This window comes from Eriocheir sinensis, chromosome 56, assembly GCF_024679095.1.
Source record: "Eriocheir sinensis breed Jianghai 21 chromosome 56, ASM2467909v1, whole genome shotgun sequence".
Classification (NCBI taxonomy): domain Eukaryota; kingdom Metazoa; phylum Arthropoda; class Malacostraca; order Decapoda; family Varunidae; genus Eriocheir; species Eriocheir sinensis.
In genome coordinates this window covers 7,505,102-7,528,698 of record NC_066564.1, presented here as the reverse complement: position 1 = coordinate 7,528,698, position 23,597 = coordinate 7,505,102, and the positions used below count along the sequence as shown (strand labels likewise).

Below are 23,597 nucleotides of genomic sequence, written 5' to 3'. Positions count from 1 at the left end.
CGCAACAATAACAACATTCCTTCCTCCTCGCTGGCAGCCAACTGTTGTGCGTGAGCGCTAACTGTTTACTGACAAATAGTTATAGTGCATTGGTAAAGTATTAATGCCAGTGACTGTTGTATACCGTTGTTGTTCATTTGAGACTCATCGGTGTTGTGTTCGAATCATTTGCTCAAAACTTTTCACACACACACACACACACACACCTCATGGCTATTGTCGCACTGGTTTTGATCTCTACACACTCTCCTACGTTTTTCCAGAAGGTTTGAAGGTTACTGGAAGACATTATATGACAACACAAGAGTAGTTGTTCCCCCAGATGAGCTGCCTGAACACACACCTCGCTTTTGGCTACTCTTTACGATTATCTATTATGGGAGTGGCGAGCAGCGGGCTTTTTTTTTGTACTCTTTTTGTTGCCCTTGAGCCGTGTCCTTTGATGTAAAAAAAAAAACCATGCCATTAACAGCTTAGGTGCTATCACTGCTGCGGTATTGCTCTAACTCCTGTTTTGTTATGACTTTTCTGGTATCATATGTAATAAATAATGTTTGCTGTTACATCCTCGTTTGTGTCTCCAAGCATTCTATAATAGAATTCCCCTACACCCTGCTGCTGTGATGGACTCAAGCCAGTCAGTACCTCTACAGTTTCCAAGACTCGATGGACATTTTGTAGTTAATGAATAGTTAAGAAAGAGGTTTTCTGTGCTCTTTTGTTTTTATTATCTAATTTACCTTGGTGTTATCCATGGTTGAGAACCCACATTGAAAGCCAGTTTGTTCTCTGAACTAGTTTGAATTTAATATGTCTGATATTTGATCTGTTTATGATTATTTTGACGTAAGATTTGTAAACCACTGATAGAAGCTGCCAGGGCAGTATTTTTTAATAGTTTTTTAAGTCTCCTTTCTTAGGTATATTGGTGAAAGCTGCATTTATTTCAGTTATGAAAATTTTTCTGTTTTCAAGACATTTAGTAAAATGCTTCAGTAATTCTTCTACTGCAATTCCTTCAGTGTTTTTTAATAGATCTCATTGCCATCTTCTACTTTTAATATGCCTCTTATGCAAGGAACACACCTGAAATTAAATATTATACATAGTGAATTCTCACACCCACACAGGTAGACAGGCCTAAACAGCAAGATGATGCTTCAGAACATCCAGATACGTGACGGAGAGTATACAAAGACTATATATTCCATGGTGAGTACTAACAATTTCTCCTTAGTCATTTATGGTATAGTATCTTTTTGGTTTGGTTAGTTAGGTACAGTATTTGTCCACCCACTTGTATTTCTTACCAGCCAGTAAATTTTGATCAGAGTCTGTGTTGTCTGCATTTCAATTAAACACCACATCCATAATTATAATGAATAAGAAAGGGCTCATATTGCAGATCCATGTTGTACCCTGAACTTTCACTGCAAACCTGTCTGTCATTCCAAGGCTATTTCTTACTCAGGTCTTCTAATTGTCACACCCTTATTAGGCCTTCTATCATCTTGTACCTGTCACTCATTTTCTTTATCTAACAGTCTCAAAGTAATTTTTGCATCTTTGTTTATCTTCTGCCTTTTGGATTACTGTCCCATATTCATTCTTTATCTGTTTTATGTGTACTATAACTCTTGCATTCTTATTTCTTGCTTTAGTCAGCAGGAAGATTTATTTTTGTATTCTTTAGTCTCAAGTACAATGATACTTTGTTATATGGAAGTTAAATTTATGTATCCTTTACTCTGTTTTCCTTAATAGTTTCATAAGTGTTTGCAATCCTATCTTGATTGTAACTAACCCTCCTTCTCTGCTTCATCATCATCATAATCAGCATCTTCCCCATTAATCAAAATTTCCATATAAATCAGTTGCTTGTTTAATTTCTTTTTTGTTCTAGATAAAGGAGCAACGATATAGTGAAGCAGTACAGATTCTCAACCACATCATTGAGTCTTATCCCAGTGTAAGTGAGGCCACATCTTTTTCTTTAAGGCCAGCCTATTCATTTTTCTCTCAAGCAGTGGCGTAGCAAGGGGGGGGCGGTGGTGGCGACCTGCCCTTGGTGGCACATGTTATGGGGCAACAAATAAAAACTTTCTTTTTTTCTTTTTTTCTATGACACTGAACACTAAATTTTGAACAATGAAAAAAAAAAATGATGTAGATGTTTTACTCAAAGGTTGAGGAATTGGGTGGAGTAGGGGGGTGCCAAGTTGAAAGTCTGACCCGGGCGGCAAATCACTGAGCTACACCACTGCTATGAAGTTTCTACTAATAAGAAAAGGATAATAACATAAAGTTTCAGACATGTAATCCATGATATTCAGTTTGTGTCTTTTTATCTGATAAATGATTAGTGAAACTAATGTTGTAGAAATGTAGGTGAACCAGTTAATAATTCCCATTTATGTGTTCATATTCATCTGATGGAGCACAAATTTAATCTTCAACAAGACAATAGTAAGTTGCTAATGAAAGTGTTTTGACCTTACTGTCAACATACGTGCCTTGTTGGCATTTGCATGGGTGCACATCTCCTTCACTGCAGCACCACAACAAAGACACACCTGTCAGCATTGCCATCAGCACTAACCCTCCTGACCTGTGCAAGGCTTTTCAGAGAACACAACACAGGTCTTCTATCGAGAGGCTTACTTTTCGTATTACATTGGACAGAAATGAGTGGAAATGCTTAGAAGAGCCCTATGTGTTACAGTGGAATGATATGGGGTGCTGCTGATGATATACATGTATATATGTGTGTGTGTGTGTGTGTGTGTGTATTTACCGAGTTGTAGTTTTACAGGGCCTGGGCTTACGCTTGTGTGGTCCCGTCTCCATATCTGTATTTGTCCAGCTTTTCCTTAAAGTTGTGCACACTCTTCGCTAATACTACATCCTCACTTAGTCTGTTCCAAACCTCTATGTTTCTTTGCAGGAAGCTATATTTTTTTTATGACCCTCAAGCATCTTCCTATTCTCAATTTTTTACTGTGTCCTCGTGTGTTGCTGGTGTTTCTTACTTCTCTTAGTAGCAACTCCTCGTTATCTACTTCTTCCATTTTATTCCACAATTTATAAATTTGTATAAGGTCTCCCCTTTCTCTTCTTTGTTCCACTGTTGGCAGGTTCATTTCCTTTAACCTTTCTTCATATGACAATCCCTCCAGCTCTGGAACCATCTTCGTTGCCATCCTTTGTATTCTTTCTAGTTTTTTCACATGTTTCTTCTTATGGGGAGACCACACAGTTTCCGCATATTCCATCTTCGGTCTAATCATAGTGGTAATCATCTTTTTCATCATATCTTTATCCATGTAGTGAAATGCTATTCCTATATTTCTTACCATTCTTTAGGTTTCTCCGAATATCCTATTTACATGACTCTCAGGCTGTTGATTATCTTGTATTGTCACTCCCAGATCTCTCTCTTCTTGAACTTTTAATATTTCTCCATCTCCCATTCTATATGTCCATTTTGGTCTCCCTTCACTCTTTCCCATTTCCATTACATGACATTTCTTCACATTAACTCCATCTCCCATTTCTTACTCCAATCCCAAATCTTATTTAGGTCCTCTTGCAGAATTTCACAGTCTTTACTATTTCTTATGTGTCTCAGCAATTTCTCATCGCCTGCACACAAGCTCATGTAACTATTTACTTTCTCCGGCATATCATTTATATATACTAGGAAAAGTATTGGTGCCAGTACTGATCCTTGAGGTGCCCCACTCTCTACATTTCTCCATTCCAATTTCATGTCCTTTACCACTGTTCTCATTTCTCTTCCCATTAAGTAACTGTGTGTGTGTTGTGTGTGTGTGTGTGTGTGTGTGTGTGTGTGCATTTATATATATATATATATATATATATATATATATATATATATATATATATATATATATATATATATATATATATATATATATATATATATTTTTTTTTTTTTTTTTTATTATATGCAAAGAGAGAAGTTGTAAAAACATTTTTGATAATGTTAATTCAGAAGCCAATCTGTATTGTCTTTATATATGGGTGTATCATGACACACTCTCTTTGTGGCCCATTAGGCAAGCTTTTGTTCCTACAAATGATGTATGTAGTTCTTGAACCAAAACATATCACAAATTTTATTGCCTAATATTTATGTTCAGTCAAGCAAGATAAACTATGTACAATAACCTACTGAAAACAGTGTACTAAACAATATTTGTAAAATGTTGCTCATCTAACATTTACCAAGTTAAACTTTTGTATAAATAATGCAATTCTTATATAGCCCTGCCCTGCCTATATCCCATCTCAGTACCTTTCTTCACATGCATTATCACCCAGGAACTAGAGTGAACTCTAGCTTCCTTGAATGTCACCCTGCTTGTGGAGTGCATCATCACACTTGGGTTCTGTCTCATGAGATACATTCTGTGCTTTACTTTGGAGTGCCCACTTTTTCATCTTATCTGCTGCCAAAAACTACTAACAATTTATTCTTCACTGACTGATTGATGGTCAGCTACAACTTGCCAAAAGTCGTTAATTGTAAATACACATTTATTTTATCAGCAAAGTGTAAAATTATCATCAGCTTTCCTGAATGGTGAAGGAACTAGGAAAGGAAATAGTGTTACACGTGTTAACACAAGGATGTCTTTTTCAGTCTCGAGCTGCACTGTCCCTCCTGGCGTACTGCTACTTCTACATGCAAGACTTTGTCAACGCTGCTAACTGCTATGAGCACCTCACACTCCTGTTTCCTGACATTGAAGAGTATCGCCTTTACTATGCTCAGTCACTCTATCAGGTACAAGTAAACATTTTAGTTATTTGTTTCTTGATTTACCTTATTTGTTTATCTGCTCCTTATGCACCATGGGATACCTTTTACTGCCCAGGACATGCAGACTATGCTACTAATCCTGGCAGGAGTTGCATTGCCTGGAAAACTGTGTTAACCTACACTGTGTCTTATCCATAATGTCAGGTAATAAATGTTATGCAAAATGTAATGGTAAGCTAGCTAGGGTAAACCAGGAGCATTTTTGTTAGACCATTGTAAGTTCCACAAATATTTCAGTTACAGTGAGGAATATGTGAATGTTATTAGGTAACGTCAATCTACGTTATCATGTACAGGTACTCTTTTTTTTCCCTCTCTATCTCTGTGTGAAGCAACCACGTGACCACTTGCATGTATCTTGTAGAGCTGCCCCCTCCTTCACACAGAGAAAGAGGAAAATGGAAAGAGTATATGATTAAGTAGATTGACATCACCTAATATAATATTCACATACTCCTCATTGTAAGTGAAGTTAGTGAGGATTTTACAATAGTTTAACAAAAATCCTTGGGAGATAAATCAGTCTCCTTAATCATATACTCTTTATTTATTCTTTCCCTCTCTATGTGAGGTGACCATACCGGTATGCAGTGTGGGGTTTCTACAGCCTCAGACTGGGTGAAGGATGAAGGGAGGAGTGGCTTGACCAGGCCTCATTACCACCAACAGAGGGATTGAGTTTTTGTCCCCTATCAGAATTAGTGAGCTGTGATGGTTAGGTGCTGTAGCTGCATTTGGTGTGCTGCTAAATCTATGAATCACTGTTATCAATAGTCTTTAATGTCATTGATTTGTTTCCATCCAGGCTTGTTTATATGAGGAAGCAATGAAGGTCACACATCAAATAGAGGCTCCAGAGTATGCAGGAAGCATCACCAAGCTGCAGGCTGCCATCAAGTATGGGGAGGAGGATCTTCCAGGAGCCAAGAGTTTGGTTGACCAGTGTCCAACAGAAGACCCAGACACAGAGATCAATCATGGCTGTCTGCTGTACAAGGTAAACTCAACTTGAACCAGGCACTTTTCTCTCATTACTTAGGTCTATTTTATACACTGAACTTTTCACACACTTCAAGTTCCTATTATTCACCCATACCATGTATATCTGTGGATCTTGTTATGCTGAAAGAAGGTGTTTGCTAAGAACAACCCTCTCAGCACAGCTGCCCACAAGATGTTACCCATTGTTATTAATCCCATAAACACCTCACCTCCCAGCAAGTCCCAATCTCCTCACTTTAAACTTTTGCATTCATATCCCCTAACACAAATAATCTCCATTAACTCCCCAAAGTTTTCAACAGTGGGCTAATTCTCTTAAGACCTTTTCATAACCCCGCCACTCCTGATGCTGTCATTCACCAGTGTATATGTACATACATCCACTGATACTTCATGATATTAGCTTACCTCTCAACCACTGTTTCCTTGATCAATATTTACTTTGTTCTTCCCATTAGTTATTTATTTGCTTACCAGTTGGTTTACATACATTAAATCAGAACTGTATTGATCATAATGTTGCATATGTTGAATTGATTCATGTTAGCACAGAATATACATGGAGGATCCCCTTGACAGGAGGCTCGGTATGAAGAGGCCTGCCAGAAATTCACCAGTGCCCTACAGGTGGCAGGCTACCAACCTCACTTGTCCTATAACATTGCTCTCTGCCACTACCGTCTCAAACAGTATGCTCCAGCCCTAAAACATATTGGTAAAGTGACTTTTAACTTAAATGATTTAGATATTATATAGAACTTTTGAGCACTGAATGCTATACCATAAAAATGTGCCTCCATTCACCTTATTTGAAGGGGTAACCAGCACTAATTGATATGAAGAAATTTCCAGGCCTAGAATATAAAAACTTCCTATTCCTAATGACATGTTTTTTGCAAAACAGCTGATATCATTGAGCGAGGGATACGAGAGCACCCTGAGCTGAGCGTGGGCATGACGACAGAAGGCATTGAGGTTCGCAGTGTGGGCAACACTCTAACCTTGCATGAAACAGCTCTCATTGAGGCTTTCAACCTGAAGGCAGCTATTGAGTACCAACTTAAAAACTGTGAGGATTCTGGAATTTTGAGTAACCTTTTAAGTTTTGAAATTTACATGATTTTTCAGTTTCATAGTTTTGCTAGAAAACTAAATACTAACTGGTTTTAATTTTACTCTACTAATGATCAAAATTAGAAAATAACATTGTGTTGTAATGCACATTCCCTTGATATCCATGTAAGGTGTTTGTCGTCCCCAGATGAAGCTGCCCGAGAAGCTTTGACTGACATGCCTCCACGTTCAGAAGAAGAGCTTGATGCTGTTACTTTACATAACCAGGTGAACTTTTTCATAATCAGTAGTACCTTTATGCTGTTAAGTTGTCATATCCTTTAGAGACAATTCAGTGCCAGAGGCAGTGACACATGTTAACCTCCTGGTCCCGGGCATTTTTTTTTTTTTTTTTTTTTTTTTTTTTTTTTACTATATTATGACATTAAGTGATTAAAACAATAAATATGTGCATGTTGGATACTTGACTTTTTCCATGACAGAATGGCTTGTGCAGTTATGATATCGGGGGTGAAAGTCAGTGCACTCAGACTTGATAGATATTGATAGATACGGTGCGAGTCATAGTGATATAGTTTTTTGGCATATATTATGAGTTTTTTGGACCCATGAATATAACACATATAAAAGGTGACACAGTGGCATAGATTACATTCAAACCATAACACATATTTATTGTATTGTAGCACTAATAATATTTACATATACAGTATTTTCTAGTGTATAATATTAATACATTTATGACTTACAACTGTTGTGCACACTGCGGGGATGACTCGGGTTTTCTATATGTATGCGGACGTGGCACTGAAGGGGTTAATATTCCTTCCAATTTTCCTTTTTATAATGAAAACTATTACATACTAATTCTAAATTTCCGTGTGATAATTTGTTTTAACCCCTCGCAGGCACTGATGAACATGGAGACTAAGCCAACTGAAGGGTTTGAGAAGATGCAGTTCTTATTGGGCCAGAATCCTTTCCCTCCTGAGACTTTTGGCAACTTACTCCTCCTATACTGCAAATATGAGTATTATCACCTGGCAGCTGACGTCCTGGCAGAAAATGCTCATCTTACATACAAATATCTGACACCTGTATGTATTTGAGATTTTGTGCTGCAGTATATCTATAGTAATCTAATATTCTGATATTTTGTCCTGTCATTTCTTTCTCACACTCTTTATTGAGGTAACCCTTTTCAAGCTTTGAGAGCCTTTATATCATGGTTACGTATCTGTTGTTAGTACATAGCTGTAGTACGTCGCTGCACGACTACACTTTCCTTAGTTTACCCTGGCATTCCCTTCAGCTTAAGATATCAAATCCTCCCCTTGATTAGTAGCCTATAGAGGATAGGCAACAATGGCCAGGTAAGTTTGTTGAGTGGGGCCTCAACTTCCCATTAATAATCATTTAATAAATTAATAGTGAACACTCAGGTACCTCACAAAGTCCTCACCTATTTGGTACTCTCCCTGTTGGTTAATGTAGTGAAACAATTTACAGGTGTGCTCAAGCCTTTTTACTACTACTACAATAAAATCAACTTATAATATCTTATCTAAGAAATAAAAGAATAATGGAGGAAAGGAAATCATGAACTGGCTCTGAGAGGTAGCCTGCCAAGCACCTTACTGATATAGATTTAACCCCTCACCATCATTATTATCTTTCAAGTAAAAGCTTATCTAAATATTCCAACATACACCCATTTATTATTTTCTTTTTTTTTCTTCAGCATCTCTTTGACTTTCTGGATGCCTTAATTACCCAACAAACTGCAGCATCAGAGGCTTATCGCAAGTTTGATGAACTGGGGTCACGACACATTGAACTGCTGAGGAAGCTGACAAAAGTTGTTCAGGAGGCCCGGCAAAATCACGATGACGACCAGGTGAAGGCAGCCGTCAATGAATACGAAGAGGTTTTAGAAAGGTAAGACTGGTTCCATCTTGCTTCCTATTAAAGCATATTCAAAGGTTCTTGCATAATCAACTGTTAGTGCTCAACAAAGCTCTAATGTGAGTTTTTAATCTAGTTGTAGTTGTGTTTGTAGATCTTCTGAGTTTATTTAATAGGCTGGCATTCTGGTTTGGGACAGAGTTTAATTTGTGCTCCTAGAATTTACCCTTCTTAATGAAAACTTTAAATGCTATAAAACAATGACAGTTGTGAGGTAAACACATCTGCATTTATTTTAATGCTAAAAATGCACATATAGTAATCATCGTTCTCACTTATCTATTCCAACACACTTTGATTTTCCCTCAGGGAAGTTACAATAGTGGTCTCCACTTCAATATTTTTCTATTCTTTGTTTACAGGTATATTCCAGTCCTCATGGCTCAGGCCAAAATATACTGGGACCTAGAAAACTATTCCCAGGTGGAGAAGATCTTCAGAAAGTCAGTGGAATTTTGTAATGAGTCTGATATATGGAAACTAAATGTTGCACATGTTCTATTCATGCAGGAAAACAAATTCAAGGAAGCCACAGGATTTTATGAGCCAATCGTGAAGAAGAACTATGATAATGTAAGAATTATTGTGAATCTTCAGCACATTTTCACAAGATAGCACATCACTCAAAAAAAAAAAATATATATATATATATATATATATATATATATATATATATATATATATATATATATATATATATATATATATATATATATATATATATATATATCATTATAAAATTAGCATATGCTCCCAACTTTACGTTTACTTTTACATATACAAACCATCTCCGAAAATCTTGTTTCACCCAATAACTACTCCATAATTCCCTCCCCTCTCAGCTACTTCCATGGCAAACCTGGCTGTTGTGCTACATTCTACGTCCATCTTTTTTATGCATATGACAGTTGGAAGAATACTGCAGCTTCTTATACCCTTTTTTACCCCCATGTTCACACTTCTTTTCATAACTCTCTCTAGAGTACGCATTACCTGTCTGCCCTGCTCTGCTTTCCCTCACCTCCCTCCATGCTCATGTGGAACTGTTCCTAAGTACTTAAACTCAATCACATCCTCCATCCTCTTTTCTACCAGTCATATCTTGCACTTTATCAAGCTTTCTGCTCTATTTGGCTTTGCAGAACTGATAGTCTGCTCTCATACCCTCTCAAATGCCAAATGCTCACTCTTGCCAGCATTTACCTTCAACTTTCTTCTCTTACACCTTGATCCACAATCATCTGCAGTATCCTCTCACTTTCTGCTAACAACACAGCAACATCTGTAAATAGGCCTGCTACCAAAGGTTAATTGCTCTATACCTCTGTGGCTTTCATTTCTCTCATGCAACCATTCTTATACACATCAAACAGCCATGGCAACATCACACACTAGTAGTCTCAAACCCACGTCAATACCAAAACTCATTCACCTCTGCATTCAAATATACATTATTATTATTATTTTAATGCTGTGCCTAAGTTCTACTTTTTAAATTTCTTCACACTCATGCCAGCCAATTTGACAGTACATACTGCTATTATTAATGTTTACAGATCTTAAATGTGAGTGCCATTGTGCTGGCAAACTTGTGTGTTTCATACATCATGACCAGTCAAAATGAAGAGGCTGAAGAGCTCATGAGGAAGATTGAGAAGGAAGAAGAGCATCTAGCCTATGAAGACCCAGACAAGAAAATTTACCACCTTTGCATAGTGAACTTGGTTATTGGGTAAGATATTTTATTCAGTGTGTACTTACATGTGAATTTTGGTACTACCACAGTACAATAGTCTTTTCTCACTACAATGCAACCCCTCAGATCATGTTATATCAGTCATTTTTAAATGCACGGACAACTATTCTCTTGCTGTTGTCATATACTACCCTTACATTCTTCACACACTCCCAGCTGCATCCTTTGTTACCGTATGCCATGTTTGAGGTGCATTGACCATACCACTGGTTTAAGGTCAAGGCTTTTGTGTTCTGATTACAGTAAAGTCTTGCATTTGGTGACTTATTGGTGTCAGAGAAAGCCCACTAACTGTGAATGATTAAAACAAGAACAGAAATGCTAATTGGTACCAGAGTCCTCAGCATCAACCTTATAGAGGGCAGTATCGGCCTGTATTTGTAGTATCAGTATCGGTATTGGCAAGGTGAAAATATGATCAATACTCTAATACTTTTTGGTTTATTTATTATGTGATTCGACTTTTTTTTACCATCAACTTTAAGGACCTTCCAATATACTTCCAATTGTACTTATTCCCAAATTCCCTCATTCCTAATTTTAGAATACAAGTGATTCTACACTTTTATAATCTTGCAGATATGCAATCAAAATATAAAAGTATCGGTATCGGCAAAATTTCAGCCATTTGTTAATATCGTAGTATCAGTATCGGTTTCGGATGAAAAGTGAGTATTGGTATCGGCCAACAGTGCGGCATTGGCACATCTTTACTTAAAAACTCATTTTTTCCATCACATCACACTTAGTAAACTGCATTGGGCTAGACTGCCCTTACACCAGCAATCACATATGGCACACCCATGCACAAGCAGGTCAGGTCAGGCCACCACCCAAACCAGTCCACCTTGTGCTTCCTTATCATTCTCTCCATCTCTTGTTGTTCACTTCATTTGCTTATTGCACTTCCTGCTACACAGAGTACAAGAACCAACTGGTACTTTACCCAGTGTGTTTATCTACCCTTCTAATACACAATGGAGACATAAACATCCCAGCATATAAGATGTAAGCTCTCTTACTCTCCTCATCTCTAAACTGTGCTTCATCGTGTCCAATCCCTTCTGGGACATTCTCATCTACCTTTACCACCAACTTCACTGTCATAAACCCTTTACTACAACTGCACCCTTCTTCCTTTCAATTTGACTATACCACGCCAGCACATTTTTTTTTATGGATACCACATGACATTTAAAAAAAGTGTGAAGTATTTTTTTATTTACATGTGGCCTATAGCGCTGGTAGGCTAATTCATATGGGCCTGATGGTCGGCACGAGCCTGTCATTGCGCAGGCAATTATTTATAGTGATGCCATTATTATTGGCTCAAGCTGCCCCCTGGAGCTCATTCTTGATTACACTTGTGCTGTACAGCTTCTTCTAGAGTCTGGGTTGATAGGTGGTCTTCAGGACAGCATGTGGGTAGTCTTAGGCCACTCGGCGGTGACTGAAAAATCCCAGGTGGTCAGCGGCGGATTCAAACCCACATCATGGACAACGCACCAAACACGAGGCCGGCACACTAACCACTCAGCCACCACCTCCTCATATTAACATTTAAAAATGTATGTTCACCAGTTTTTATGTTCTCCCCTCTCAGAACCTTGTATTGTGCGAAAGGGAACTATGAGTTTGGTATCTCCAGGGTGATTAAGAGTCTGGAACCCTACAATAAAAAACTTGGCACAGATACATGGTAAGTCAGCCTTCATTATGCACCAAGACATTTTGAATTCTCACTCTGCTTTAAATAATTTTCAAAACTTTAATATTTTTATTTTATAAAAGCATTGAATTCAAAGATTTACATTAACAGAATATATAGTAACACTTGTCCTATTTCTTATTAACACCAAAACATTAGTTCAGAAATTACCAAGATCCTTTCTGAAAATATCACATAATTTTATGATTCAAGAGTAACAGTCTTCCTTAATTCTAGGTATTATGCCAAAAGGTGCTTCCTCTCCTTGATAGAGAACTTAGCCAAACACATGATAACTGTGAAGGACTCAGTGATTCAGGAATGTATCCAGTTTCTAGAGCACTGTGAAGGTAAGGAGAAATGAAAATAAGAAATATATATATATATATATATATATATATATATATATATATATATATATATATATATATATATATATATATATATATATATATATATATATATATAATATATTATATACACACACACACACACACACACACACGCCTCCGTGGTCTAGTGGTTAGCGTGCCTGGCTCCTACTCCGCGAGCCTGGGTTCAAATCCCGGCCCGGGCAGTCGGTGTGCAGCTCACCCAGCTGTTCATCCTCCCTCTCAGGCTGGTCGACAAATGGGTACCTGGGGAAGGTAAACTGTGGTAACCCGAATGTCACACTGGCCCTGTGTCTAGGGGTAATGGGCTCCCTCCCACCACATGTTCAAGGGCCACTGTTATGGAGATCAGCACCGAGGTCACGCGCTGCTACAGCGTATGCCCCCAACTTTACATTTATATATTTTTTTTATTTTTTTTTTTTTTTTTACAGCAAAGGAGACAGCTCAAGGGCACAAAAAAGTAAACATTAATAAAAAAAAAAAAGCCCGCTACTCGTTGCTCCTAAAAAGAATCCAAAGAGGTGGCCGAAAGATAAGTCAGTTTCGGGAGGAGAGGTGTCCTGATACCCTCCTCTTGAAAGAGTTCAAGTTGTAGGCAGGAGGAAATACAGATGAAGGAAGATTGTTCCAGAGTTTACCAGCGTGAGGGATGAAAGAGTGAAGATGCTGGTTAACTCTTGCATAAGGGGTTTGGACAGTATAGGGATGAGCATGAGTAGAAAGTCGAGTGCAGCGGGGCCAGGGAGGGGGAGGCATGCAGTTAGCAAGTTCAGAAGAGCAGTCAGCGTGGAAATATCGATAGAAGATAGAAAGAGAGGCAACATTGCGGCGGAATTTAAGAGGTAGAAGACTATAAGTATGACGAGGAGAGCTGATGAGATGAAGAGCCTTTGCCTCCACTCTGTCCAGAAGAGCTGTGTGAGTGGAGCCCCCCCACAAATGAGATGGATACTCCATACGAGGGCGGACAAGGCCCCTGTATATGGACAGCAACTGTGCAGGGGAGAAGAACTGGCGGAGACGGTACAGAACGCCCAGCCTCGAGGAAGCTGATTTAGTAAGAGATGAGATATGAAGTTTCCAGTTGAGATTTTGAGTTAAGGATAGACCGAGGATGTTTAGTGTTGAGGAAGGTGATAGCTGGGTGTTGTCAAAGAATAGGGGATAGTTGTTTGGAAGATTGTGTCGAGTGGATAGGTGGAGAAACTGTGTGTTTGAGGCGTTGAAGGACACCAGGTTCTTCTTGCCCCAATCGGAAATAATAGTAAGGTCTGAGGCTAAGCGTTCTGCAGCCTCCAGCCTTGAGTCGTTAAGTTCCTGAAGGGTGGGTATTCTATTAAAAGTTGAATAATGCAGAGTGGAATCATCGGCGTAGGAATGGATAGGACAGTTCGTTTTGGAAAGAAGATCATCAATGAACAACAGAAAAAGAGTGGGAGATAGGACAGAACCCTGTGGGACACCACTGTTAATAGATTTAGGGAAGAACAGTGACCGTCTACCACGGCAGAAATAGAACGGTCAGAAAGGAAACTGGAGATAAAGGTACAGAGAGAAGGATAGAAACCGTAGGAGGGTAGTTTAGAAAGCAAAGATTTGTGCCAGACCCTATCAAAAGCTTTTGATATGTCCAGCGCAATAGCAAAAGTTTCACCGAAACGGCTAAGAGAGGATGACCAAGAGTCAGTTAAGAAGGCTAGGAGATCACCAGTAGAACGCCCCTTGCGGAACCCATACTGGCGATCAGATAGAAGGTCAGAAGTGGAAAGGTGCTTTTGAATCTTACGGTTAAGGATTGATTCAAAAGCTTTAGATAGACAAGAAAGTAAAGCAATAGGACGGTAGTTTGAGGGATTGGAGCGGTCACCCTTCTTAGGTACAGGCTGTGTGAAGGCATACTTCCAGCAAGAAGGAAAGGTAGATGTTGACAGGCAGAGGCGAAAGAGTTTGACCAGGCAGGGTGACAGCACGGAGGCACAGTTTTTAAGGACAATAGGAGGCACTCCATCAGGTCCATAAGCCTTCTGAGGATTGAGGCCAGAGAGGCATAGAAAACATCATTTTGAAGAATCTTTATAACAGGCATAATGGAGTCAGAGGGGGGATGAGTAGGAGGACTATGCCCAGAATCGTCCAGAGTGGAGTTTTTAGAAAAAGGTTGAGAGAAGAGTTCAGCCTTAGAGATAGATGAGACGGCAGTGTTGCCGTCAGGACTGATGAGTGGAGGGAAAGATGAAGAAGTGAAGTTGGAGGAGATGTTTTTGGCTAGATGCCAGAAGTCACGGGAAGAGTTAGAGAAAGCAAGGTTTTGACATTTTCTATTAATGAAAGAATTTTTGGTTAGTCGGAGAATAGATTTGGCACGATTTCGGGCAGAAATGTAAAGTTCATAATTAGCATTAGTTTGAAGGCTCTGGTATCTTTTGTGAGCTACCTCTCTATCATTGACAGCACGAGAACAAGCGTGATTAAACCAAGGCTTTTTAGCGTGAGGAGTAGAGAAAGAACGAGGAATGTATGCCTCCATTCCAGAGACAATCACCTCTGTGATGCGCTGAGCACACACAGAGGGGTCTCTATCCTGGAAGCAATAATCATTCCACCGGAAATCGGAAAAGTACATCCTCAGGTCGTCCCACCGAGCTGAAGCAAAATGCCAGAAGCATCGCCTCTTCGGTGGGTCCAGAGGATGTACAGGAGCGATAGGACAGGATGCAGAAATAAGATTGTGATCGGAGGAGCCCAACGGAGAGAACAGTTTGACAGAATAAGCAGAATATATATATATATATATATATATATATATATATATATATATATATATATATATATATATATATATATTGGCCCTTTGAGCCTGAGGTGGGAGAGAACCCTTAACCCAACACAGGGCCAGTGTAATATCCGGGTTACCACAGTTTACCTTCCCCGGGTGTCCACAGGTATCCATTCATTGATCATCCTGAAAGGAAGGATGAACAGCTGGTGGGCTGCACGCTGACTGCCTAGGCAGGGATTCATACCCAGACCTGCAGATTCATAGTCAGGGACGCAAACATTTTTAACTCAATTGAAAATTTAACATATACTGAACAATTTATGTTCCAGAAACTCTTTAACATGTACTGCAGCTTAACTAATAATCTAATGAAGGCACCCCACATGTGTAAGCAAATTTTAATAGGCAGGGAATAACAAGTGCTTATATATTTTACATTACTTTGCATGTTTTTAAACCGTAAGTATATTTTTATATTTACATTAAACACTAGAAGGCCCTTATTATAAAACTCTTTGTTACCCTCTGCAACTCTACCTTCCCTCTTTCCTGTGAGTTTTATATATTGTCATCCACTTAATTTTTTAACACTAATGATTTTCCTTACAGTATATGGCAGGAGTGTGAAAGGCCTGATTGAACACCCCCTGGAAGAAATGGCCATCCATCCAGGTAAAAATACAGTCACATATGAGTCTCGTTTACTGAAGGCTCTCCTGCTACAGATCCAACAGATGTAGGAGCTCAAATGTTAAGTGCTGTGAAATTCAATTTTTCCTTACTACAACTATTTTTGCTGCTCCACTATGCTCTTGCCAATGTCATCATGATCCTAAAAGCACATGTTATATAAAATAAAATAAAAAACACTATTGCACTGCTCCAGCAAAATACTCAAATCAAACATCTGACAGCTGACCAGTAAATGAAATTTTAAATAACAGGAACAAGATGGATGGAGTGTGAATTAAGCAACTTTGTCATGCTTGCAGTAAAGGAACACCCTATCATAAGAGGAGACAAGAAAAGAGACACATTATGTTATCAATCATTTAAATTAACCTTTTCAGTTACCAAATTAAAAGAATTTGCTCAAGTTATTTTTTTTGCATCTTCTCTTTGGCCTCCTCTTGAGGTCATGTGTTCTTGCTCTAGAATTATGAGCTCCTTAACACTTTTCTCTGTCACACCTAAAATGTTCAAAGGCAATTTTATTGAGGCCTGTGCCATGTAAAGTGATGATGAGTACAATCTGGTCTTTCATCATATTTTATTTGTGACCTACTGTAGAAAAGTCTAAGATGTTAGAAACTGCTGAGACAGCTAAACAACTTTTTCCATAATGCTTTTCTTACTTGACAAAATGATAAATGACAATAATGGTCACATTACCCGAAACACAAGTGAATTACAGTTCAGTCAAAACAGCTTGTGTTCAGGGGGTCATGTTTCAACTCATCAGTTGGCATGGCCTAGGAACTTGCTCCAGTTGTGAACAAAATTTATAAAATACCACTCGGGTTCCTTACAGACTCCTGCTGATCTTATGATAAAATCAAATGGAAAGCTGGTCAGTTTGCTAAAAGATGACTTTGCTGATCTACAGTGAATCCCCATCATCAAAGTATTCATCTGCTGTGTCAGACTCATTGCCACTCTGATTTTCTGGTACAGCTGGAAGCTGAAAAAGAATAAATAAATATTAGATATGATGAAATGCTGACATTTATAAAATATTTTCATTGGAAATTGAGAGTTGATACCAATGCTTTTACATCACCACCTTTTCTAGTCTTGATTTGTGAGGCTCAGCTTATATCTCCTTCATGATCTTTGCATCATTCAAAAACAGGCTTGCATGACTTTCCAAAACTGACTGAAATCTTCCCATTCGTTTATTTCAGCTCTTCTTCACAGACCTTTCCCTTTTAGTTTGTTGATTTACTTTTTGTTGTCAGCATCTCATTGTAATCAGTTTCATTTCATGCCCTCATTGTAGTAGGAACATAGGCCACTGAGATGTCTCTCTTGCCTCTCCCCTTAGTCTTCAGTCAGTGTTTATTGCCTCTGTGAAACCCTCCCCCAATCCTGACACACCACTTGCACCTCTTATATAGCTCATTTCCACTTTCAGTAACTTTTGTCAAATCAAGGTCTTACCGTGTTTATTCCCTGGTACATTTAGCCTGTGCTTATGAAAACAACAAAATTTCAAGGAAAAAAATTCAGTTAAATACTTCCTGAAGTTTGCAAACATAAACCACAATATAAACAAACCTCAATAGGAGTAAAGTGAATATTCTGCCGAGACATGTCATGGTCCACCTTTTGTGTACGTCTAGGCTGGCGACCCTTGTTCTTCATCCAATGGTACACCTGCTTCAAGGCGGCTCTGCAAACAATCATTGATGCAATATTAGCAAAACACCAGCTGCAACTAAGCAATTGTGTTCACACTTTTGTTTCTCATACTGAAACCACATACACTTCAACCTAGAACCCTCAATAAAATGACATTAAAATGCAATTGCAGAATGAATAACAGAGCTGAAAATCTTTTACTTTGTAAAGAACATATTTACATATTTATTGGATTGCCAATTCATGCCAACCACAGAAAGTATGTTTCCCTACATGAATAGTAAGAGAGAAGAACCATTACATACTTTTTTGTGGTTGAGTCCAAGGAGGGCGATGGAGAATAAGGGTGTGTGGAAGGCGTGACAGGTTGCAGCTGACCCAAAAGAGTAGTCCGAGGGGTGACAGCAGTTTCCCTTTGATCCTCAATAATTCCTCTCTTTGGGGTCTTTATAATAAGGGTGTCCTCATGTGATGGTGGCAAAAGATTGGTGAACTGGAAAAAAGTGTTATTTTGATTGTTAAATTCAGAAAATTGAATAATAACTTTATGAAGTACAATATACATTATGCCTTCTGGCAATATTATGGTTATCTAATATCCTCCCTGGATGACAAATTTTACATACTATATGTTACATGTAAGGGGACATAAAAAGAAAGCAATTAAGTATTACTGATGCTGATACTTGAGACTCAAATGATGCAACTAACCTTAAATTTCTTCTTAGCAAAAAAGGGATTCTCGTTAAAATCATCCTCCTCCCCCTCAGCTTCCTTGGCCAAGGCTGTAATATACTTCTCCCTTTGATGAAGATACTTCAGTGTTCCTCTTTTAGCAGTAATCTTGCTGGCTGCAAAAGTTATCTTTTATATAACAATTTGTCATACTTTAGAATTTCTTATACATCAAGTCTGAAAACCTAGATTTTCAGATATCACATCCAAAAAGTTAAAATTGACTGGCATTGCTTACCTTCAGCACTCTCAGGAACTTCTGATTGAGACTTCTCAGGTTTCTTTTTTTTAGTCATTTGTTGTCCTGACTTACTAACAGTTTTCTTGTTTGTATTTTTTGTTTCTACTGTACTTTTCCTTTCACTCTCCTTACATTGCTTCTCCTCACCTCCATTCCTGCTTGTAATTTTTTCGTTTTCTCTGCTGCCTACACTACTTCCCTTATCTTCTTTGTACCTTGGATTCCCATGTTTTAACAAATTTATTTTCTCTAAACAAACCTGTGCTTTCATGGTCTTCATTTTTCTATCAGACATTTCACTTTTATTTCCAACTGACTTATCTAAAGTTTCCTTTTCTGAGCTACTTCTGATATTTCTTTTTGCACTTCTCCCATTTTTCACAACATTGTTCTTATCTTTCATTTTCTCTTGCTTTTTATTCTTGCTGGGGAAACTTACACTTTCATCAGATTCATAAAGGTCTTCTAGAATCCGGTAGTTTACTTTGCGCTGCCGTGTTGACCTTCTCAGCTCCAAGTTTATAGACACATTACTGACATGCTTGGTGGGTTCTTGGGATCTATGTGTTGCATTTATTTTCCTGACTTCTACATTCTTGCTTTTGCTTTGTGCGTTTTTCCCAAGTGCTCGACCTTCTTTATTTTCATGATTGTTACTTTTTGTACCTTTTTTTATCTTTGCCTCTTTAGTTTTTAATCCTTTTCCAGCTGATTGTGTAACTGGAGGTTCTGGTATTTTCTTGTTTTCATCTTGCTCTTCATAATCACTATTTTCATTTCTGTTTTTTGCGAGTGCTGTGGCTTGTTCCTTAGGTTTATTAGGGAAAACTTTTCTGCATGCCCTAGCTTTTTTGATTGGTTCTAGCAGGGATGTGTCACTATCTTCCAATAGGTAACTAACTGGAATGATCTGCTTTCTTACTCTGCTAGACCTCCGTGGCATATCTTCAGGTAACTCTTTAGAAACCGTTGCCTCAATCCGCCTACTTCTTTTTGCAGGCACTATTTGTTCAGTGTTCTCACTAGTTTGCTTAACATTGCTTTCAGTACCAAATTGACTTGTAGTTTCATTATTTGCTTCTTGCTCTGAATTAATTTTCCTCTTTGAAGCTGTTGGGTGTTTGGTTTCAGTCAGCTTTGGTATGTTCTTATCCCCTTTTTCTTGTCCATTAATACCAGTTTTACTTTGTTTAGCAACATTGGCTTTGTCTTTACTAACAGCATTGTTTTCTCCATGTTTATGTGTTGCAGATACAAGTGTTCTATTTTTTTTAGTTACAGAAAGATTCTTCACACAATCATTTGGTTTTAGGTTACTTATATCAGCCAGTGTTCTACGTACTTCTTTCTGCTGCAGTAAACAACTCTCACTTGCAAGTGGTTTCCTTGTACCACATCCAACCTGGGATTCACCCTGAGGCACCTCTTTGGCCAGTGCTTCATTCTTCCTTTTGACATTGCTGTTTAGTCTTGTCCTTTTATTTGAGACATTGGTACATGTCCGTTCATGCTGAAATGAACTCTTTGCATCCTTTTTAAAAACTGACTGGTTTTGTAAACCTGGCATGTGCAACTGAGAGGAAGGTATATGAGTAAAACCTTCCAAACCTTCACCTCTCATTAGATATAATTCGAGAGGAATGAGATGTACATTACTTTCTTCTGACATGGTTACAGGAATGGAGTCTGAAAGAGAAGTGATAACATTTGTAGTTTCTTTAATGTGAAGCTCATAACACTGAATACATTATTCTAGCCTATGTGATTCAACTGAGTTATAATTTCAACATAATCATATAACTCTAGTGTAACACAATGTAAATGAAGATGATAAAATAAACTGATGAGACAAATATATACATTATTAAGTATGTGTATACCATAAAATGTATATCTACATAACATTCTCAAAATACTTACTGAATCTTGTCACATTTCTATATCATCAAGTAAAAGAGTATCTTTGTATGCATGTTTTGCATCCTCTGGAGACAGCAAACCTATCTGTAAGGACAAAAAATAGTTGTTACCCATTGAAAAGAAATAATCATGAGGATTTGTATTGTCTCAAAGATCTGTCAACTGAGATAGACCTTTAAGAAAAAGTTAAGATTAATTCATGAATGGGAATGTTTGATTGTGACGGGTTTACAAGAGCTGCCCCGTGTAGACTCATTGTTTATGAATAATGATAAAACAGAAACAAAGGAGGAGGAAATGGTAACAATATTTACATCATTCATAAGGCCAATCCTTGAATATGCAGCAGTAGTATGGATCTCACACCTAAAAAAACATGTTGAGCAGATTGAGAATGTACTGAAAAGAGCAGCCACAAGATGGGTGTCAAGCATGAGAGATTCCAGTTACAAAGAAAAACTTGAGAAGCTATATATAACTACCAATGCTATATAAATGCATCAAAGGAAAATAAATGGTTGACAATAATGAATAAATTGTACCTAGACAATTTTATTCATAAGGGCAAAGCATCAAATTATTTAAAAAAATATATTAAAGAGGGATGTGAGAAAATACATCTATCAAAGGAGTAATACATCAATGGATATGGTACCAGAAAGATATATCTGTGCCCAAAACATTAAGTTCTAAAGAAAAATGAGAAAAGAGTTTCAAAATACAAGGATGTACCATCTTGCTGAATCATGTAAAAATATAATTAGGTAAGAAGTGAGGTAAAATTTGAAATTTGATTTAGTTATAGAAAGATGTCTGCGTAAGAAATTATGTTGATTACTTTGACTGTATAACCAGATATCACATCAATAATCAAGCCTCAGTTGACTCAAGCATCTTACTAAGACTTATTGAGTGTCCAAAATGTGAAAAGGATTGTGCATTCCATGCAAGACAGCACACGTGGAGGTGCAGGAAGAGTAACTGTCTAGATTCTTTGGTCGGCTGCCACTTCTCATCCCTGTCATTGAGAATCAAGTAGTGGAGGATACAGAAAAACTGCATCATTGTAATTTCCCACAATTCTGAGAGTTGAGTAGTGTTGGACGTTTTTCCCCGTGGACTTTTCCCCCCGGGACATATTCCCCTCTGGACAAAGTTTTCCCCCTTTACAGAGAGCAAAACATTCAACGACCCCAGTGCTGATTTAAGTGTTGGGATGGTGGTTCATATATACAGGCAGAGTTTCATAACACATTTCATTTAAAGTTTCATAACTCAAATGACAGAAAGTTCAAGATCTTGGTCTTTTGTAGAGATTTATAAATCAGAAAGAAATCAAATACTTTGTTGGTATGCTCAGTGGTCAAGCAATTCCTCATTTCAACCTTTTATATCTTCACTACTGACCTCATGTGACTGAATGAACTATCATTGTGAAGTACATACCCTTAACTGTCCTTTGACATTAATTTGAAGACTATATAACCACTGCTAAAGCAAATACGGAATATTGAAGTAGGATCACTGAAAACACATTATTATAGACAGTTTTCCACCCCTAGTGGACTTCCCTTCAATGATTTAGCAATAAAAAGCATAACTTTTATACAGTTTATGTGAAACACACCCAAAAAAACTTTGGGGCCTTCCTGATGCCCTTGATAGATGTTGAGGTCAAAAGGACCCCATCTTATGGATGAAATTCACTGGAAGGTGAGAAGAGGTGGGATGTCTAGCGGACATCCTCTCGAAGCTAACACAAGGCATACACCGATCAATAATAAGTCAAGGGAGCATGGTTGGGTATTGTTTGAAAGAAAGCGACATGCTTACTCTACTTCAGCACAAACAAATTAAATTTAACAACGCGCTAAGTAAAAAAATGCCTTGTCGACTACTGTCGACGCCCACAGTTTGAGCCCAGGCACCAGCTGTCGACTATTGTTGACACCTGCACTTTTAGGGTTAAGGAAACTGGGTAATTGTGGAAAGTTACTCCACGCCTCCAAAATACATGTCCCTCAACCATAATATGAAGGCAAAAGTACTTAAAAGTAAAGAAAAAGGCCTAATCCCCTTCCCCTAACGATCTTGGGAGACCTGTGGGAAATCGGGTTTTTTGGGTGGAGCAGCATATTTAAACTACTCCACCCGAACTTTACATAACTTATTTTTGTGTATGTAATTATATATTGAGAGCTGGCGCATCTGCAGAGTGCTGGCTTCCTAGTACCCCCTCCTCATCATGTGGATTGTGGGGTCGGAAAGCCCACCAGGTGAGTGGTGAACATCACCTAAACTACAAGACAAGACTCAGTACAGTGTCTGTAAAAGAGAACAAGTCTTATTCTGCATAAATACGTTACATTACCTGAGTTTCCTTCTTCTTTTGACTTGTAACGCCTTGTATCGCTTCTTAGGTCCTCCGCCTCTCGGTTCTCTGTTGTTGTTCACACTCTCCTTTTTAACAGTGTTGTGTTACGCGGCAAAATTTGTTCGGCGGGATTGTTTACATTCGGCTTGCCTTGCCTTGCCGCCAGAGCCAGAGGTCCTGTATGCAAATTCTTTCTTATTAAATTATTTTATCTTGTATCTTCATTCTTCATATATTTAATGGTATATTTGTTTTGTTCTTCGTCTGTTTCAGTGTTTGATGCCTTTTCTTGGTAGCATATTTTGACCAACTTACAGGCTTTTTTTGGGGGGGTATTTCGTTGGGGTTTTCGGGGTGTGCATGAGGGAAGGCTACAGGGCTACCATACATTACCACATATACCTTTTACGACAGATGGGGCAATATATGACAGGGATGAAG

At 38.2% G+C, this 23,597-nt stretch overlaps 2 protein-coding genes across 4 annotated transcripts; one reads left to right on the top strand and one right to left on the bottom strand.

Annotated features, from left to right (window-relative positions):
• On the top strand, positions 1–16,279 carry LOC126984235 (tetratricopeptide repeat protein 30A-like). Of its 2 annotated transcripts, none has more exons than XM_050837790.1 (15): positions 1–46; positions 1,131–1,212; positions 1,904–1,969; positions 4,667–4,810; positions 5,652–5,843; positions 6,428–6,563; positions 6,753–6,917; positions 7,110–7,189; positions 7,831–8,019; positions 8,664–8,860; positions 9,250–9,460; positions 10,444–10,619; positions 12,247–12,342; positions 12,589–12,701; positions 16,135–16,279. In XM_050837790.1, exons 2-15 carry the CDS (start codon positions 1,153–1,155, stop codon positions 16,263–16,265), a joined length of 1,956 nt encoding a protein of 651 aa, XP_050693747.1. In that variant the 5' UTR covers positions 1–46; positions 1,131–1,152; the 3' UTR covers positions 16,266–16,279. The 2 variants fall into 2 exon arrangements, with proteins under 2 accessions (XP_050693747.1, XP_050693748.1); XM_050837791.1 differs by having other exon boundaries at positions 44–92.
• On the bottom strand, positions 16,215–23,333 carry LOC126984232 (uncharacterized). 2 transcript variants are annotated; one of them, XM_050837787.1, is made up of 7 exons: positions 23,154–23,333; positions 20,783–20,866; positions 18,860–20,548; positions 18,598–18,737; positions 18,192–18,379; positions 17,803–17,917; positions 16,215–17,206 (listed from the first exon to the last, which is right to left on the bottom strand). In XM_050837787.1, the coding sequence occupies exons 3-7, from the start codon at positions 20,529–20,531 to the stop codon at positions 17,126–17,128; spliced, it is 2,196 nt and encodes a 731-aa protein (XP_050693744.1). In that variant the 5' UTR covers positions 20,532–20,548; positions 20,783–20,866; positions 23,154–23,333; the 3' UTR covers positions 16,215–17,125. The 2 variants fall into 2 exon arrangements, with proteins under 2 accessions (XP_050693744.1, XP_050693745.1); XM_050837788.1 differs by lacking the exons at positions 20,783–20,866; positions 23,154–23,333 and having other exon boundaries at positions 18,860–20,730.
• Between the last annotated feature and the right edge of the window lie 264 nt (positions 23,334–23,597).

Bases quoted from the DNA above. Each gene is read 5' to 3' on its own strand.
- LOC126984232 (XM_050837787.1), bottom strand. From the start codon at position 20,531: ATGTCAGAAGAAAGTAATGTACATCTCATTCCTCTCGAATTATATCTA. The intron at 18,380-18,597 runs GTTAGTTGCATC...ACTTTTTTCCAG, and splicing joins TTGCTAAGAAGAAATTTAAG to TTCACCAATCTTTTGCCACC. The intron at 17,918-18,191 runs GTATGTAATGGT...GATTGTTTGCAG, and splicing joins TTGGACTCAACCACAAAAAA to AGCCGCCTTGAAGCAGGTGT.
- LOC126984235 (XM_050837790.1), top strand. From the start codon at position 1,153: ATGATGCTTCAGAACATCCAGATACGTGACGGAGAGTATACAAAGACT. The intron at 4,811-5,651 runs GTACAAGTAAAC...GTTTCCATCCAG, and splicing joins ATGCTCAGTCACTCTATCAG to GCTTGTTTATATGAGGAAGC. The intron at 7,190-7,830 runs GTGAACTTTTTC...AACCCCTCGCAG, and splicing joins CTGTTACTTTACATAACCAG to GCACTGATGAACATGGAGAC.